Source organism: Staurois parvus, unplaced genomic scaffold (assembly GCF_062004578.1).
Source record: "Staurois parvus isolate SC_StPar_1 unplaced genomic scaffold, SC_StPar_1.0 ptg000414l, whole genome shotgun sequence".
NCBI classification, from domain to species: Eukaryota; Metazoa; Chordata; class Amphibia; order Anura; family Ranidae; genus Staurois; species Staurois parvus.
Window position 1 is genome coordinate 3,361,672 of NW_028318210.1, and position 16,789 is coordinate 3,378,460.

The 16,789-nt window shown below is 40.0% G+C and overlaps 1 protein-coding gene across 2 annotated transcripts in view; it reads left to right on the forward strand.

Annotated features, from left to right (window-relative positions):
* Nucleotides 1-16,789, forward strand: part of RGS6 (regulator of G protein signaling 6) — a 577,949-nt gene that overhangs the window by 417,667 nt on the left and 143,493 nt on the right. For both annotated transcript variants that reach the window (XM_089686857.1, XM_089686858.1), the window contains exon 5: nucleotides 2,272-2,378. In XM_089686857.1, the coding sequence (XP_089542983.1) occupies nucleotides 2,272-2,378 (107 nt within the window). The remainder of the gene's footprint in view (nucleotides 1-2,271; nucleotides 2,379-16,789) is intronic.

Genomic DNA, 16,789 nt, shown 5'->3' on the forward strand with positions numbered 1-16,789 from the left:
CTTACCTGAGTCCTGCATTGATCCAGCGCTCTGTTTGTTTGCTGGTCTTTTCTCCTCTTTCCCCACTCTGCTGTCAGTCAAATCCTGTAAGCAGAGAGCAGGAGGGCAGAGTTGAGCCGTGCTGTGTGTATCAGTGGGCACACACAGCCTGGCTTGAGATCAAGTGTGCACGTCATCCCTCATAACAAGAGTTTGCTATGGGGGCAGACACAGAAGAGGAGGAGTCAAGATCACTGATGAGGGGACCCCAAAAGAGGAGGTTTGGGGCTGCTCCATTGCACAAAGCAGGTGAGTATAACATGTTTATTATTTTAATTTAAAAAAATGCATTTACAAATGCTTTAAGCCCAGAATTCCACTTTTACAGCTTATGATTCTAAAGGACAACTATTGTGATGAATATTGTATTCTGACAACTCTATGTGGTTATCTGTACTCTATACTTGTAATCATAGTATTCAGTATATTAAATCCTGTACTTTCAGATATCCACATTTACAAGTAGATCAAGCTGACCAGCAAAGGGTGATAATGATGAGGGTGAAACATACTACAACACTTTGTCCTATTAGCTTGTCCCAAGCACTGTTACTCACTTTTTCAGGTTAGCTCCAGTTTGGTCTGCAAGTAAACAGTGAGATAAAGATCAATAAAACATGTGAAATACAGCATTAATTCACTGAATTACTTTGGTTATGTATGACCTGCATACAGCTACAATATATTTTGTGACATTCTCCTAGAAATCTGCAGTTTAAAATACAATTACGTTAGATCAGGGGTCTCCAAACTTTCTAAACAAAGGGCCAGTTTACTGTATTTTAGACTTTAGGAGGTCTGGACTGTGGCCAGTGGGAGTAGAAAAGGTCCTGACGTCAGTGAGAAAAAATAATGCCCTATTGCAGGGGTGGGCAACTGTGGCCCTCCAGCTGTTGTAGAACTACAAGTCCCATGAGGCATTGCAAAACTGACAGTTACAAGCATGACTCCCAAAGGCAGAAGCGTGATGGGACTTGTAGTTCACCAAGAGCTGGAGGGCCACAGTTGCCCACCCCTGCCCTATTGTTTATGTCAGTCAGAGGAATCGTGCCCCATCAGTGGTGTTATTGGGAGGAATTGTGCCCCATCATTGGTGTTATTGGGAGGAATTGTGCCCCATCACTGGTGTCATTGGAAGGCGTTGTGCCCCCTTCATTCGTGTAAGGGGGGGGATTATGCCCAATGTTGGTATCAGTGGATGAAATAGTGCCCCAAGGTCCAGATAAAGGCAAGCAAAGGGCTGCATCTGGCCCCCGGGCCACAGTTTGGAGACTATTGCTTTAGAAGACTGTAAACTAGAATAACTGTAAAAAAACATCAAGGCATATCACAGTACTAAATGTGTTATGAGCAGTTAAAACACAGATGGTACTGAAAATGAAGACTATACCTTTCAATTCTGTATGTATTGAAGATAATTTCTATTACATCCATTAAGCACCTATGTATATTAAATTATTATTGCCCATTCTGCAGAAATTGGTACATTTATTATGATACTTTTAGGTGAGAGCAGGTATAAAAGGATGATCCAAGTTGATCTTTGCTTTAAAAGTTTCTAACCTTTTATTATTTTTGTCTCAGTAAAAGGCTTAAAAGAGGATGTCTGCTCAGTGCATAGGATATAATCTCTGGGCATTACAAGTGTTTTGTTTTTGAAAACATGTGTTAAAATGTGCTGTTTAGAAGTTTGTGCATGAATGATCTTGCCATCGTCTTAGGTTGATGACTAGCTACTCACATTATATACCTGTTGTGTAATATCTGCCATTGTAATTAGTTTGGAGAATATATAACATTGGAATTAATGTAAAATATATTAGGATTATGGCTGGACTTCAATTTCAATTAGTAATTTAGACAATTGGAAAAGGCTGATTCCCTTTGTGCCTCCATTATCAGTGCGCAGATAAACAATGTGACAATTGGGACAGTCAAAAACTGGCATCCCTAACAGTGATAGGTGAGACTGAGTATTCCTCAATGTATGGTAAATGCACCTCCTGATAGAAGAAGAGTCATAAACAGTGTTAGTTTTACAGTGTATCAATGGGCTACAGTGGTTGCTTTTATTAGATTGTTGACAGCCAAACTGTGGTACTAAAGATGTTAGCTCGTCCCATGTTACATACAGTAGTTCTAATCTTTCTTCATCACAGATTGCAATACTGTGTATTATTTGTTTTCAAAATTAATGTCCTGAACTAACTATACGTTATTGTCTTTTTCTAGTGGAAGCAATACATTTAGGAAGCCTTATAGCAGCCCAAGGTTACATCTTCCCCATATCAGATCATGTCCTCACACTGAAGGATGATGGGACCTTCTATCGTTTTCAAGTAAGTAAATCAACCAATATTTGGGGATAGTACAGTCCTTTTTAACACTGGCAAAGGCTAATATTTTTCTGCTGTAACAGATAAAGTATGAAACTATTTGTGATAATTGCTTATCGTCTCAAGAGAATATTATGGATCCTGGAAATTCTATATTTTCAGTTATATTTGTTCTGATACCCACTAAAATGCACAGCTTATGAAAATATTCAATAAAAGGATGAAAAAATAAAAGGAATGCTTTTAAGAAGTGCACCCAAAATGTCCTCATTAGGGAACACATGGAAATACTTTTAACTGTAGGTATGTTGAAAGATCTGTTCTTCACAACAGGGAATGTATAGAGGTTTCCTTACTTCCTTTTTTTAATATATGCACCAAGTTTTCCCACAAATAATTTTAATGTAATGCTGTGAATAGTCTGAATAGTCAGTGCAATTTGATCTTCTGCTAATCAGATACCCGCACTACATCCTCCCCTCCCCCCAGCCACCACCAAGAAAAAAAAAAATATTTTTAGTTAGAGGCAATCTACAAGATAAAAACAGTGCTGGTGTTTCTGATTAGAAAGCACAGCATGTTCTGCAAACTAGGTGCTCTGTAAACACCCTGAATTAAATGTAATATAAAAGACCAGTCTATAATTTTGTTAGTTTATAAATCTCTCAGCTAGTGCCAATATTTGCTCAATGTGTGCCCAGTGAACGTGATGATTTTAAAATTGTGGCGCTTGTGCTTTGTCCATTTGGAACTTGCCCTGTGAAAACCGGCGGCAGGTCCCCTAAACTGTAGAGGGTAGTGGTAGAGCTTTCTACCATTGCAGGAATCCACTCCTGTTTTTTTTTCTTTCTTTTTTTTTTGGCAGTAAAAGACTCCAGAGGAGATGCTGAGAAATAAGGGGGAATGTGAAGATAGACAAAGTGTAGGAAACGCACATAGATGTGGACTGGATAATAGGAGCACTGTGTTATTGTTCTGGGGGGTGTAGGCTTGTGATTCAGGTTTTCTGTATCATACTTTTGTATGATACCTTCTGTACTGTAAGCTTATGGGCAGTTGTTAGAAATACCAAATTGTGAAGAGAAAGGGTATCTATGCAATCAGTAATGAGATTAATATAACATTAGAGGGTATAATCCCAGATGGATTAAGCACAATGAAAAAAAATCAAAATTTATAATGGACTTTAAATATGCTCTACAAGTGTAATGTAGTCTTGCAAGGATAAGAGACCTGTATTATAATAAACACTAGAAAATAATTTTATTACATACGTATAAGTTGAAAACCATACAGCTACTGCTCGCACAAGTGGAATAATAGGATTGGCCAACTACACAGTTCTAGAAAGCTCAGTGTTTAAAATATATCAATCTGTATGTTTCGTGGGGCTTCTGCTTCATCAGGACTATACATAAAGCTTTCCTATAAATCTAAACAAAGATTAATCTAAATAAGATAATGTTAATTGACATCAATATATTTGAAGCAATGCAAATACTATACACCTTTTGAAAAGAGGGCTGTCCATCAAATATCTGGTGAAGTAAGTAGAAACATTTTTTTTAATACTTTTTTTTTTGCACACTGAAAAATACACTCACAAACTATACATATGCATCCAATCTCACTCACCTCTTGCCATCTAGGTCACAATGGGACAGACATGTAGAAATAAGTGTAATAGTTGGACTCCTGCTAGGTCTCCCTACCCAGCCTGTTTGAGGATTTACATAACCAGGGAAAAAAGAAATCAATTTACAATGAATCTAAAAAATCTCAATAAAAACAAAATCCAAGGAAACGGATAGTAAATTCACCTATCCATACTCATTTTTGGACAACAAATATAAAATATTAGCAAGATACACCACACTTACTATCAGGTCTAAGACGTGCTGGCAGGTTAGGGTATGCTTAGAAATTAAACTGCCTAAAGGGAAGGGGAGAAACAAGACTCCATAGAAATTATATCTTCAGGCAAACATGCCCATAGATGGCCCAAAGCACTATCAAAAGGGATAACATAGTAGTGATTAAAGAAAGCCATCTTAAAATAGGGCATCATAACCCCCCATATAGGTTCATAAATTACCCCCCACATGTGCAAGAAAACATATATCTTCCAAAAGGATTTTGCGTCCCACCTTTACAGCACGGACCATTAGCAACACAAAACAACACAAAATGGCACAAACTCAACATCCCCTGATATAATGCGATTATCCTCCAAGGGACCTCCCCCCAGACAATGGTATTGGCTAAAAGGGATTCTCCATCTGCATCCCAATAATAGGCAGCAGGTGAGGAAAAAGGTCCCCTCCCTGCAGGTGCCCATCAATATGGAGGAAGACCTGAGGATATTCAAAAGAGCACTACCCGGAGAACCGCGGCCACCCAGCTGGAAATTACATTAATAGAAATTACGTCCGATTAAACCATGTTATCCCTCCCAGATACACGCCATATGCAATCCAGAGAGGAGCGCACAGTGAGAATCAGCCCTAACCGGTGCAGCCTCCAAACAGAGGTATCACATACCTGGTAGCAGAGCCTGATATGATAAGTCCTCTTTTACACCTCTGACTTGGGGCCCCTGGTAGTTTGAACCAGGGGTGCAGGAGTACAGAGTGGCATGGAGTGCCTGTAAGTCTTGCTAGCAGCACAGCAGATGTATACGCCAGGCAGATGCAGTCGTCAGGGGTGTTCAGTGGAGCAGGCAGGCAGGCAGACTGGTACTAGCAACAGCCGTTAGATGAGGCATGATCTGGTAGCAGACTGTAGGTCAGCAGGATCAGCAGGGTGGTAAGCAGGTACCGGCCACGGCAGAGTAGCCGAGGTCAGTGAAGGCAGAGTTCAGAGAGTAGTCAGGACAAGCTGGGTAAGCAAATGGAACCAGTATACAGGATCATGGGATACACAGGAGACTGAAGACAAAGCAGCACTGATCCTGAGCACTAGCCCCGTTTAAATAGCCAGTTTGGGGCCAGCTTCTGTCTCAAGGGCACGTGAGCGCTGGAGCGCACGAGTATGCACATGGGTACGAGCACCAATGTGCGTGCACATATGCCTCCAACACTAGAGCAGGATGTTAAGGACAAGCTTCATCCTGGCTTCACCTTCCATGATAGGTGAAACCAGGGGTCTTCAGGGACAGGGCTCCACCACTGATGAACCACAGCCCTGGACCTGTATAGCACCCTGTAGCTAAACAAATGTGATGCACTATGAGCTAAGGTGAGGGCCCACACAGGATTTAGTGCCTGAAGCAGCATTACCGAATGGCCACAAATCTTCCATCAGACAGGGTCCAGGTATGACTCCCCAAGACTCAGCTGAGGAGTCAGCTGATCCAGAAAACTGCAGAGACGCAGCTGCCATGGCCATGGAGCAACTAGAAAGCTTAAGAGAAGAGCCCTGAGAAAAAAGGCCATCATTTAAAAAAATAGGTAAGCTTCTCTCAATGGAGAAAAGATGTCCATTATCTAAAAACACAAGCAAAAAAATGATCCTTGCTGGGAGTGGGAAGGGCTGTATGGGGGATGTACCTACAGCTTTTGTTGCAAGTGTATTATATTATTATTTTTATGTTTATTTATTATTTTATAATTTATGATTTCATGTTTCAAATTTTATCATACCTGGGATGTTTACTAGACTATTGTTCGGACAGATTTCAGTGAGTTATTCCTAAGAATTACAGGCCTACAATAAAAAAACAACATATTTCCATGCAAAAAAATTTACCGCTTTGAGCACAGAAATACTGACATAATCAGACCGCTAGGGAGGATGGTTTAGAGGTGGGTGGAGAGAGGGGTGGGTAAACATTTTTTTCCCAGAGTGAGGCTTTAGGAACACTTTGCTTTGGAGAATATAATGTATCCTATGGAGTGTTATGAAATTATGGAACAGAAATGACATAAAGGCCACACAATGATACTATAAAGACAAGGAGGAACTAGACTTTTAAGATACCCATTAACCATAATTATATATGGTTTATGTATACAATCAAAATTTTTATTTTATACAACATTCATGCATCATTGTTAAAAACATACTGTACAAAGAACGCAATCTAATTGCCAATATATGTACATTTTGCATGTATTGTATGTATAACCAAACAACTCCCTAATTTTCTTTTTAATATAAGATAAGATAGGCAGTTCTATGCATTTCTCAGAAAGTTGTCCCACTTCTTCAGTAGTGTACAGATATATGTGTATTTATAGGGTAAAAAAGTTTTCACTGTTACCCTTTGGCCCGCAGTATGGACAGAGAACAAGGTAAATGACCCCCAATGTATTAGAGGCTATCCCACTATCGGCAGCGGTGGTGCACACCACAAGCATTTCACAAGGGGTATTACTGATGAACCTGGAACATACACTGAAAATGTTTTCCTGAGTGCCTTGAGTGAAATTGTGAAACCATCCCCTGCATGTCAGCTGAAGAGAATTTACTTATTGTCTTGCAGCTGATGCACAGACTGGATTTTACAGAACATTTAAAGGAGAAGTACAGTCAAAGCACTTTTGGCTGTACTCCTGTGGATCACAGGAGTACACTTCATTCTGCACTCTTGTGACCTGTTTTTAGCTGGCAGCAGGCTGAAGCCTGCTGTTGGCTGATGTCACTCAGCCGGTCCAGGCTGGGGAAAAAGTCTGGAGTGGCCCCTGGCTCAGCCTCTCTGCTGAGAGCCTGAGCCAGCCGCTCCCTCCCCCTCTACAGCCCAGTGCCCCAGTGAGCACCTGGGGGGGGGGGGGGGTTTCAGAGCAGACGGCGGTGACTGACAGTCTCATTCTCTGCTCAAAGCGGCTGTGAGAACTTAGCGATCAGTGGTCATGTGATCACTGGATTCTCACACTTAGAGCCAATGGGGGACAGATGCAGCATCGGATTGATACTGCATCCACCTAGGTATGATTTCAGAAAAAAAACTTCTCTTTTAAAAGTCCAGCAGCTTGCATAAGCAGCAGACGTGATGTTTATGTTCAGAATAAACACCAATCAGTTCCAGGATTTAATTGTAAATTTGCCATGTTCAGTATCAGAATGTCATCTTATTAGTGCCTATCAACATAAAACTATTTTTTAAGGAAAGTCAAGAATGGATGCACTTTATCTGGGTTTTCAGTACTAAATACACTTGATAAAAGCAGGATCCTAAACCAGGGTCTGTTGATATCTATTTATGTGCCTTAAACCTGCTCTTATTTTGAACATGGCCATTTTTTGTTACAGCACACTATAGTCACTATTAGTCTTTTTCCTGACACATCTAGGTTAAGTCAATTACAACTATTGCAGTTCTGTTGTTAATCACATGGCCTGGACATGTCAATAGATGTGAAGGTGATTAATTATAGACAATAAAAACAGAATTAAAATGTGGCATTGAACAGTTGTATCTCAATAACTGAAGGTTTTAGTGACTGAAAATCTTCCATGTTCATAATTTGATTAATGCACTAGCTTTAACTTTACACAAGCAGTCAGGAAACATATGTAACTCTCTTTATCTGACCCACTAGTTTTCCTATGGTAAAACACAAACAGTATGAAGGGTCACACCACTTACATAAGGCTTAAATATATACGAATTGCAAAGTACACTCTAACCTTCCTCATAAAATAATAAAGGATAGAGTGTGTATTTTCTACCCTCCACTGTCACAGCAATTTACACATTACAAAATTATTTGTGCATTTTTAAAGTTACCAATCGATGGTGTGTAGATGATGGACGGTAACAGGCATATAGTGAAAACAATAGAATCAATACATCAAAACCATAAGAATTCCCTTAAATGTGTTATTGTTATGAACTCAAAAGAGGCAAATTTTTTTTCCTACTATTAATATTTATAGGTTATAATAATGAAAAGGTGTAGTACAATTTTTCTCAACATAGCTAAATGTGTTATTGTGTATAAGAATATTTTTAATAAAAAAAGAAAAAAAAGTATGCATAAAATATGACTAACATAAGTCACAAGCTTTAAACATACTTGTCTGTATTTTCCATAAAGCAACACTCTGCATACATTAATATTCAACATTCATCTACCAAGCCCCATCTAATTAGCCTCCATGCAAGCAGGGGTCAGACAAGGGCAGTATCTATCTCAATAGCTATAATGTGTGTCCCACCATGCCGCCCCAGGGATGCTTTACCCCCTAGGACTTTATTTGTTGTATCGGCCATTATTTATTTATGTACATTTTAAGGTTATCAAATTTATATAGCTTTTTCCCCTATGCAGGAGAATGCAACTGTGTATATTCATTTATACTGACTATACATATAACCACTGTTCTATTTCAATTAAAATTTCTGTACTGTAGCCAGTTGTGTCATTTACATTGTTAAAACCTTTTCTCAGGATATGTATAATGGGTTCACATTAGGAATATTCTACTGCCACAGCAGGGCATGCAGGTGCTAGGAGGTCACATAAAAGCAGATCAAAAAGTCAGGAGGAAACAATTTTCAGCACATAGTTTACAGCACATATAACAGCAACAGGGAGCTTAGTTATACAAAGAGCATGTGGCCAAACCAATGGTGAAAGAGGATAGGAGGAAGCCCCAAGGAATGTCTAAGCACCACCATCCAATGATGCACAGCCATGGGGCTGTCAGTGAAAAGCAAATGCCCACAAAATAACAAAGGGGACCCGCCATGAACGGTATGAACATGAGTCCAACATTGCCAACAGTCATGGATATCCACAAACTCTGTTACACATTCAATATACAAACAAACAAAAAAGTAATACATCAGAATGTGACACTGTACACATACATTTCAGGGAGTGCCATCTAACATAGGGATAAGCACCGAATTACAGGAAAGGTTTAAAACTGAACATATCTTTGAGGCCTGAAGGAGTGGTGGCCCGCAGGTCATAAATCCACTTTGCCTCCCTTTGCAGAATATATTTACCAAAATTGCCCCCTTTATGGTCTTCATGTACTTTTTATAAAACTGAAGATTTAACCATGGAATAATCATAATTGTGTTCAAGACCTACATGAATGTTTAATAAACCATTTGGGGCATAATAAATATGATCCTTTACTCTCTTCCAAAATCATCTAATAGTTTTGACAATGTAGAATGATCCTCACTGGCATAACATAATATAAACAACTCAATATGTTGTTTGACGTCATGTAGATTTCCAATAGGCAATCTAAAAGAGGTACCTTCCAACATCCATGGGCAAAAATTGTATGATCCACATTGAAACAATCCAGGTTCTTCCCCCTGCAGGGGGCTTTGTCTAGTATAGTGGTTCCTTACTACTCGGTCTTTAATAGATCAATATCATCTATAAGTAATCTCAGGGTGTTCTTTAACGTGTTTGTGCAATATTGAATCTTCAGTTAATAAATGCCAGTGTTTGCATATAATATCTCTAAGCAGTACTTGAACAGTTGCGTCGTAGACACAGATATTGATTGTATGGGATACTGCATATCAGAGTGTGTGGATGTGCAATTTTGGCATGCAGTATGGTATTTTCCGCAGTAAGTTTGCGGAACAAGGATGTTCCTATGTGACCATCTTCTTGAATTGTCAATTGAGTGTCCAGAAAAGATATAGTCTGATTACTATAAGTAAATGTGAATTTGAAATTATAATATTTTCAATTTTTTTTTAATTTTTTATACATATGTGTGTTCCCATTTAATGCCAGCAAGGTCCAACATTGTTTCATTGTTATCTATACCTGTGATTATGGATGTGGCATGTGAGCAGTCTACAACTTTTAGGTCTTTTGTCTCCCTCATTGAGAAACTACCTAGCAGACAGCTCCTGGGTAATTGTAAGTAAAAACCTAGCTGTGGACCCCTGGGGTGCAAATGCTAGAAGACAACTAAGTGCCAGAGGATTCTGTATGGATTGGGACTGTTTTAGGGTTCTAGATATACTGGCTATTCCATTTTTACCTCCGGGAATGGCTGCTTAGAGAAGATTAGTGAGAGATTGTCTTCCTGTTATTTCTGCTATTGTTTGGAGTATCCTCCAAAAAAAGGCATCTCCTAGACTGAGCCTGTGTTGTCGGTGTGCATGGAACTGTGCTTTCGACTGACAGCTTCTGTACTAGGTGAGTGGCTTCTCCTGGGGTGAATACCACATGAACAAATCACCAGGACCAGAACAGTTGTCAAAGTACGTAGTCAGGTTTTAGCCACACCATTATTCCTATATTTTAAAGGGCAGTTTAATGACTGGAATGGTACCAGCTGATTGGTGGAAAGCAAACATGGTGCCAATATTCAAAAAGGGGCTGAAATATATTCCTGGAAACTACAAACCAGACAGCCTAACATCAATAGTATGTAAACTATTGGAAGGTATGATAAGGGACCGTAGCCAAGAATATACTGATGAGAATAGTATCATTAGTAGTAACTAAAATGAAATTATGAAGATCCATTCTTGCCAGACCAACCTCTTAACATTCTATGAGGAGGTAAGTTAGTAACAGGGCCGGATCTAGCTGATCTTATATGGGGGTGCAGTAAAAAATGTCAGGGGGCAGGGGATAGGAGGTCAGCATGCAAAAACAGGAATCAGTAGCGGAGTGTACTGGGGGTCAGAAGATAGAAATTATCAGAACAAAGGGCAGAGATCAGCAGTTGTAGGGCAGTGTACAGGGGGTCAGCAGGGCAGAGGACGGGCAGTCAGCAGAGCGGAGGACAAGGGTCAGTATGGTAGTGTATGCAGGGTTCAGCAGTTTGTAGGCCAGTGTACAGGGGGTCAACAGGGCAGAGGATGGTTAGTCAGAAGGGAAGTGGACAGGGGTCTGTATGACAGTGTACAGGGGACAGCAGTGTGCAGGACATATATGTTATTAAAGGCAAACTTAGCCTCTAAACAGTATAAACAATATTTAAACATTGACAATAGTAATAATACTTATAAAAAGTAATCTGACTGGCTTTACAATTGCAGTGCAGGTTCAACACTGGTTAGGAGTTGGAGTGTGGGAGGGGCAGACAGGAGGAGAGGGGCGGGAGGAGGCAGTGTACATGATGCCCTCTCTCCTCTCCTGTCCATGCAGAAAAAGGGGAGGGGGGAGTGTGTTGTCTCGGCTATGTGAGCCGCTGCAGACAGTTTCTCTTGGATAAAGTCTGCCTGGGCGGCCCAGTTGAAATTTGGGGGGCATAGCCCACCCTAGCACCCCTCTAGATGCGGCCATGGTTAGTAATATGAATATAGGAAGGCCTGTGGGCAAAGTACATCTACATTTCGCTAAGGCATTTGATACAGTACCCCATAAACACTTAAATAACAAGTTGAGGTCTTTTGGCATTGACAAGATCGTATGTACCTGGATAGAAAACGCATTGCAAAAATGCACCCAGAGGGTGGTGATAAATGGCATACATTCTGAATGGTCTGGAGTTGTAAAGGTTGTGGGCACCGCAGGGCTCTGTCTTAGGACCGATTCTCTTTAATTTGTTCATAAATGATATAGAGGTTGGGATAAAGTAAAGTTTCAGTGGTTGTTGATCATACAAAGTTAAGCAGGGCAATAACTTATCATCAGGGTATAGCAACTTTACAAGAAGACGTCAATAAATTAGAGGGGTGGGCAGCTATATAGCAGGTGAGGCTTAATTTTGAAAGTGTAAAGTAAAGCAATTGGGAGCTAAAAATATGAATACAAGTTACACGCTAAGAGGAGAACCTCAGGGGGAATCACAGACTCAGCAATAGCATAAAATGCCAAGCTGCATCAAGCAAAACTAGCAGACTATTAGTGTACATTAAAAGGGTATTTACTCAAGAGATAAAGTTACAATTCCACCACTGTACAAAACTCTGGTTAGGCAACATATTGAGTATTCTGTCCAGATATGGTCACCAATCCTCAGGAAGGATGCGGGTGAACTGGAGAAAGTTCAGAGAAGGGCATCAAAGCTAATAAGTTAATAAACTGGATAAAAAACGCTGGTAATAGCATCTTTGGTAGAGTTTTAGTAGTGTTTAGGAGCATTAGCATTTTATTAGCATTTTTACAATACATTTTGGAGCGTTTAGCATTTTTTACTGCTGGAAAAAAGTTCTAAAATACTCTACAAAAACTATTTTTTTCTGCTCCTAGACACTGAAGCTCCAAAAATGCTAATAGCCTAAGTTAGTGTGCATGACCACACAGGATAACACTATTTAGCTTCTAGGAGCAGAAAACAATGCTAATAACAGCTTCTAGGAGCTTACAAAAACACTAGTGTGCATGGAGCCTTAGTGCACATCCAGGGGCTGCCCAATCTAACCTACTAGAGTTATTTTGAAGACAAGCAAAGAGCATGACAGCACGAAAGACTAGATAAGATACTTCAAATTTCAATAAAACCCTTATCAGTGAGAGGACCAAGTACAGCATTTACCTTCTCTAACCTTCACTAACCTTCAACTCCACAGCCTCGGGGTTTACCACTTTACAGATGTACTATAAGCTTTAGATAGATAGGCAAGCAGAAATATTTATAACTAATGCCCTGTACACTTAATGAGAATATCAGACAAATGGTTGTCTGTTTTTTATTGCATTCTAGTGTCATATCTAAAATGAAGAGGTCACTAAAGTTACGAAAATTCTCATACAACAGAAAACAACTTCAGAAGTGATGCAATGTATTGTATTGTAATGTATTCTTTTGATTTCAAGCATACATGGTCTTGGTCTTTCAATTTTTTTCGGATGAATACAGTGCTGAATAAATGAAAATCATTGGCTCTGTTATTGTACGAGAAAAATGTTTGTGCTTGTTCCTTCAGATATGGTCACATGAACTGTCGTGATCAGCTGTCGAAAGCTGTGTACTAACGATCAGATTATCGTACAATCCCTCTGAAAGTGATTTTTGTCATCTAATTTTCTGATCGTGTGTACTAGGCTTAGGTCCTGAATACATAATTTTTTTGTATTCCCCTCAGGGGGAATCACAGACTCAGCAATAGCATAAAATGCCAAGCTGCATCAAGCAAAACTAGCAGACTATTAGTGTACATTAAAAGGGTATTTACTCAAGAGATAAAGTTACAATTCCACCACTGTACAAAACTCTGGTTAGGCAACATATTGAGTATTCTGTCCAGATATGGTCACCAATCCTCAGGAAGGATGCGGGTGAACTGGAGAAAGTTCAGAGAAGGGCATCAAAGCTAATAAGTTAATAAACTGGATAAAAAACGCTGGTAATAGCATCTTTGGTAGAGTTTTAGTAGTGTTTAGGAGCATTAGCATTTTATTAGCATTTTTACAATACATTTTGGAGCGTTTAGCATTTTTTACTGCTGGAAAAAAGTTCTAAAATACTCTACAAAAACTATTTTTTTCTGCTCCTAGACACTGAAGCTCCAAAAATGCTAATAGCCTAAGTTAGTGTGCATGACCACACAGGATAACACTATTTAGCTTCTAGGAGCAGAAAACAATGCTAATAACAGCTTCTAGGAGCTTACAAAAACACTAGTGTGCATGGAGCCTTAGTGCACATCCAGGGGCTGCCCAATCTAACCTACTAGAGTTATTTTGAAGACAAGCAAAGAGCATGACAGCACGAAAGACTAGATAAGATACTTCAAATTTCAATAAAACCCTTATCAGTGAGAGGACCAAGTACAGCATTTACCTTCTCTAACCTTCACTAACCTTCAACTCCACAGCCTCGGGGTTTACCACTTTACAGATGTACTATAAGCTTTAGATAGATAGGCAAGCAGAAATATTTATAACTAATGCCCTGTACACTTAATGAGAATATCAGACAAATGGTTGTCTGTTTTTTATTGCATTCTAGTGTCATATCTAAAATGAAGAGGTCACTAAAGTTACGAAAATTCTCATACAACAGAAAACAACTTCAGAAGTGATGCAATGTATTGTATTGTAATGTATTCTTTTGATTTCAAGCATACATGGTCTTGGTCTTTCAATTTTTTTCGGATGAATACAGTGCTGAATAAATGAAAATCATTGGCTCTGTTATTGTACGAGAAAAATGTTTGTGCTTGTTCCTTCAGATATGGTCACATGAACTGTCGTGATCAGCTGTCGAAAGCTGTGTACTAACGATCAGATTATCGTACAATCCCTCTGAAAGTGATTTTTGTCATCTAATTTTCTGATCGTGTGTACTAGGCTTAGGTCCTGAATACATAATTTTTTTTTTTTTTTAATTCTCTTTATTGACTTATAAAGTGGAGAATACAAAACAAAGCCTATTGGGCATACCCAGGCTTGATCAAATCACAAATAATAATAAAAAAGAAAAAAAAAACAAGAGGAAAAACATAACACACAGATAAGGTGAACAACAACAAACAGACGACAACCCCACCCAATGATATCACAGGGCTTAGATATGGCAGAAGACAATTCCCACAGAAGATCACTGACAACCCACACCGAGCAAAAAAATCTGCGACAAGAGGTAGAGAACCATCACTCGATCCTATTCAGAGCTGGAAGGGACCAATTCGGAAGAGTCAATACAGATATGCCACACCTTCGTAAATTTAGCGGGACACCCCCTAGATTCATAAGTATATTTATACAGAGGGAGAACCGTATTAACCAGTTGTTTCCAGAAACTGGATGTGGGAGCATGAGGAGACTTCCACTTTAAGAGTATCGCTTTGCAAGCGTAAAAAAGCAAGAAACCAATCAAGGTTCTCATGGTGCGAGAGATAGCTAAGGCCTGAATCAAACCAAACAGACAAACTTCAATAGATAGTGGTACAAAAACCATAGTTATAGAGGATATTTTGTCAACGACATTTGTCCAGTACCTCTGTATAACAGGGCAGCTCCAGAAGATATGTAAAAATGTTGCTGGATCCTCAGGGCAACGCCAACATCTAGAACGGTGAGCTGGAAACATCGGGTGCAGCCTCTGAGGAGTATAATATATTCTATGTAGAATCTTAAACTGAGTCAATCGGTCACAAGTAGAAACCAATTGCCGCACAGGATGCTCCCATATGTCCTCCCAATCCCCAGAGTCCAAAACCGGCACCTCCACGCGCCATTGCGCAAAAAGATGCTGAAGACCAATATGGAGCGACGGTTGCAAGGCTTTGTAAATAGAGGAGAGGGGTTTCCTCAGGGACTCATCTCACAGCATGGAGTCACACCCTAATTCTAGAAACTGTAATGGACTACCCTGAAATTGTTGATGAAAAGCATGACGTAGTTGAATGTATCTAAGAAAATAGGAGTTGGGAAGAGCATATTGAGCTTTTAAGGAATCAAATGTTCTGAGCGTACCACCCTCACATATCTGCTGCAGATACTTAAAATTATTCGATGCCTAGACCTGAGGGTCAGGGAAAAGAGAGAATTCTTTTAAAGAGGGATTCAGCCATAACGGGGTATGGGGCGACCAAACTTAGGACTCTAAAGGAAAATGCAACTGCCAGGCCTGAAGGACCACTCTCATAGCCATAGTAATGGGAAGAGGTGTGGCTGGACCCCTATATAACAGGTTACGGAGGGCTTCATAAGAGCCCATTCAAAGCTGCCTCCAATACCACAGCAGCATTGGTCTCATCAGCCACTATCCAGTTGTGCGCATGAGAGAGCAACACCGCAAGGTAATAAGAATATAAATCAGGGCATGCCAATCCCCCCTCAGTTCAGGGTCTCTGCAGCACCCTTAGTTTAAATCTTGGCTGTCTCAAACCCCACAGGAAAGAGACTACTGCTCCATCAAATTGTTTGAAGTCCTGAATACATAATTTAAGAAGGCTGTGGCATGCGTCATTTTTAGCACTGCTACCTGTGACGTCCTCGGTGTGCCCCCCCCCCCCATTTCATATTTCCCACATGCTATGGTTTTTTGGTTTAGCTCTCTTTTTTTCATTTGCTGTTTCTTTCAGATGTTGTTTTATGGAAGATCCACCTCTATCATCCTTGTACTTACAGGAAACATCAGAGGTTGCCATTGCAGAACTGCTTCTGAAAATGCTAGTTAGCTGGTAGTATGGAAAACTCATACAAATGAGCGCAGAGAGGCCACTCCAGGTGGAAACATGTGAACAGTTGATCATGAGCTCACCACTGCTGCCTTGTTAATCATATGCATGATGAAGAGAACTGGAAAAAAAGGCGCTGTGGAAAATGCTCTCAGACAAGCACCTTAGTGGAGGTGCATCTTTATTGGGTGAGATAAAGTAGCAAGTATAATAAAATTAACCAGCCTGAAGTGGACAGTGTGACTCCAATGGACGGCCCGTCTGCTCTGAGGGGAGCTGAGATCAAAGAATGCTCCTGTCGGCTTCAAATCACGTGGTGTCAGCGTACCAGCGTCCTGGGTGGTGTCACCATGGCAAACGAAGGCAGTGTCCGGCGTTGGCTTCAGCTGGGAGCATATGTGGGGTT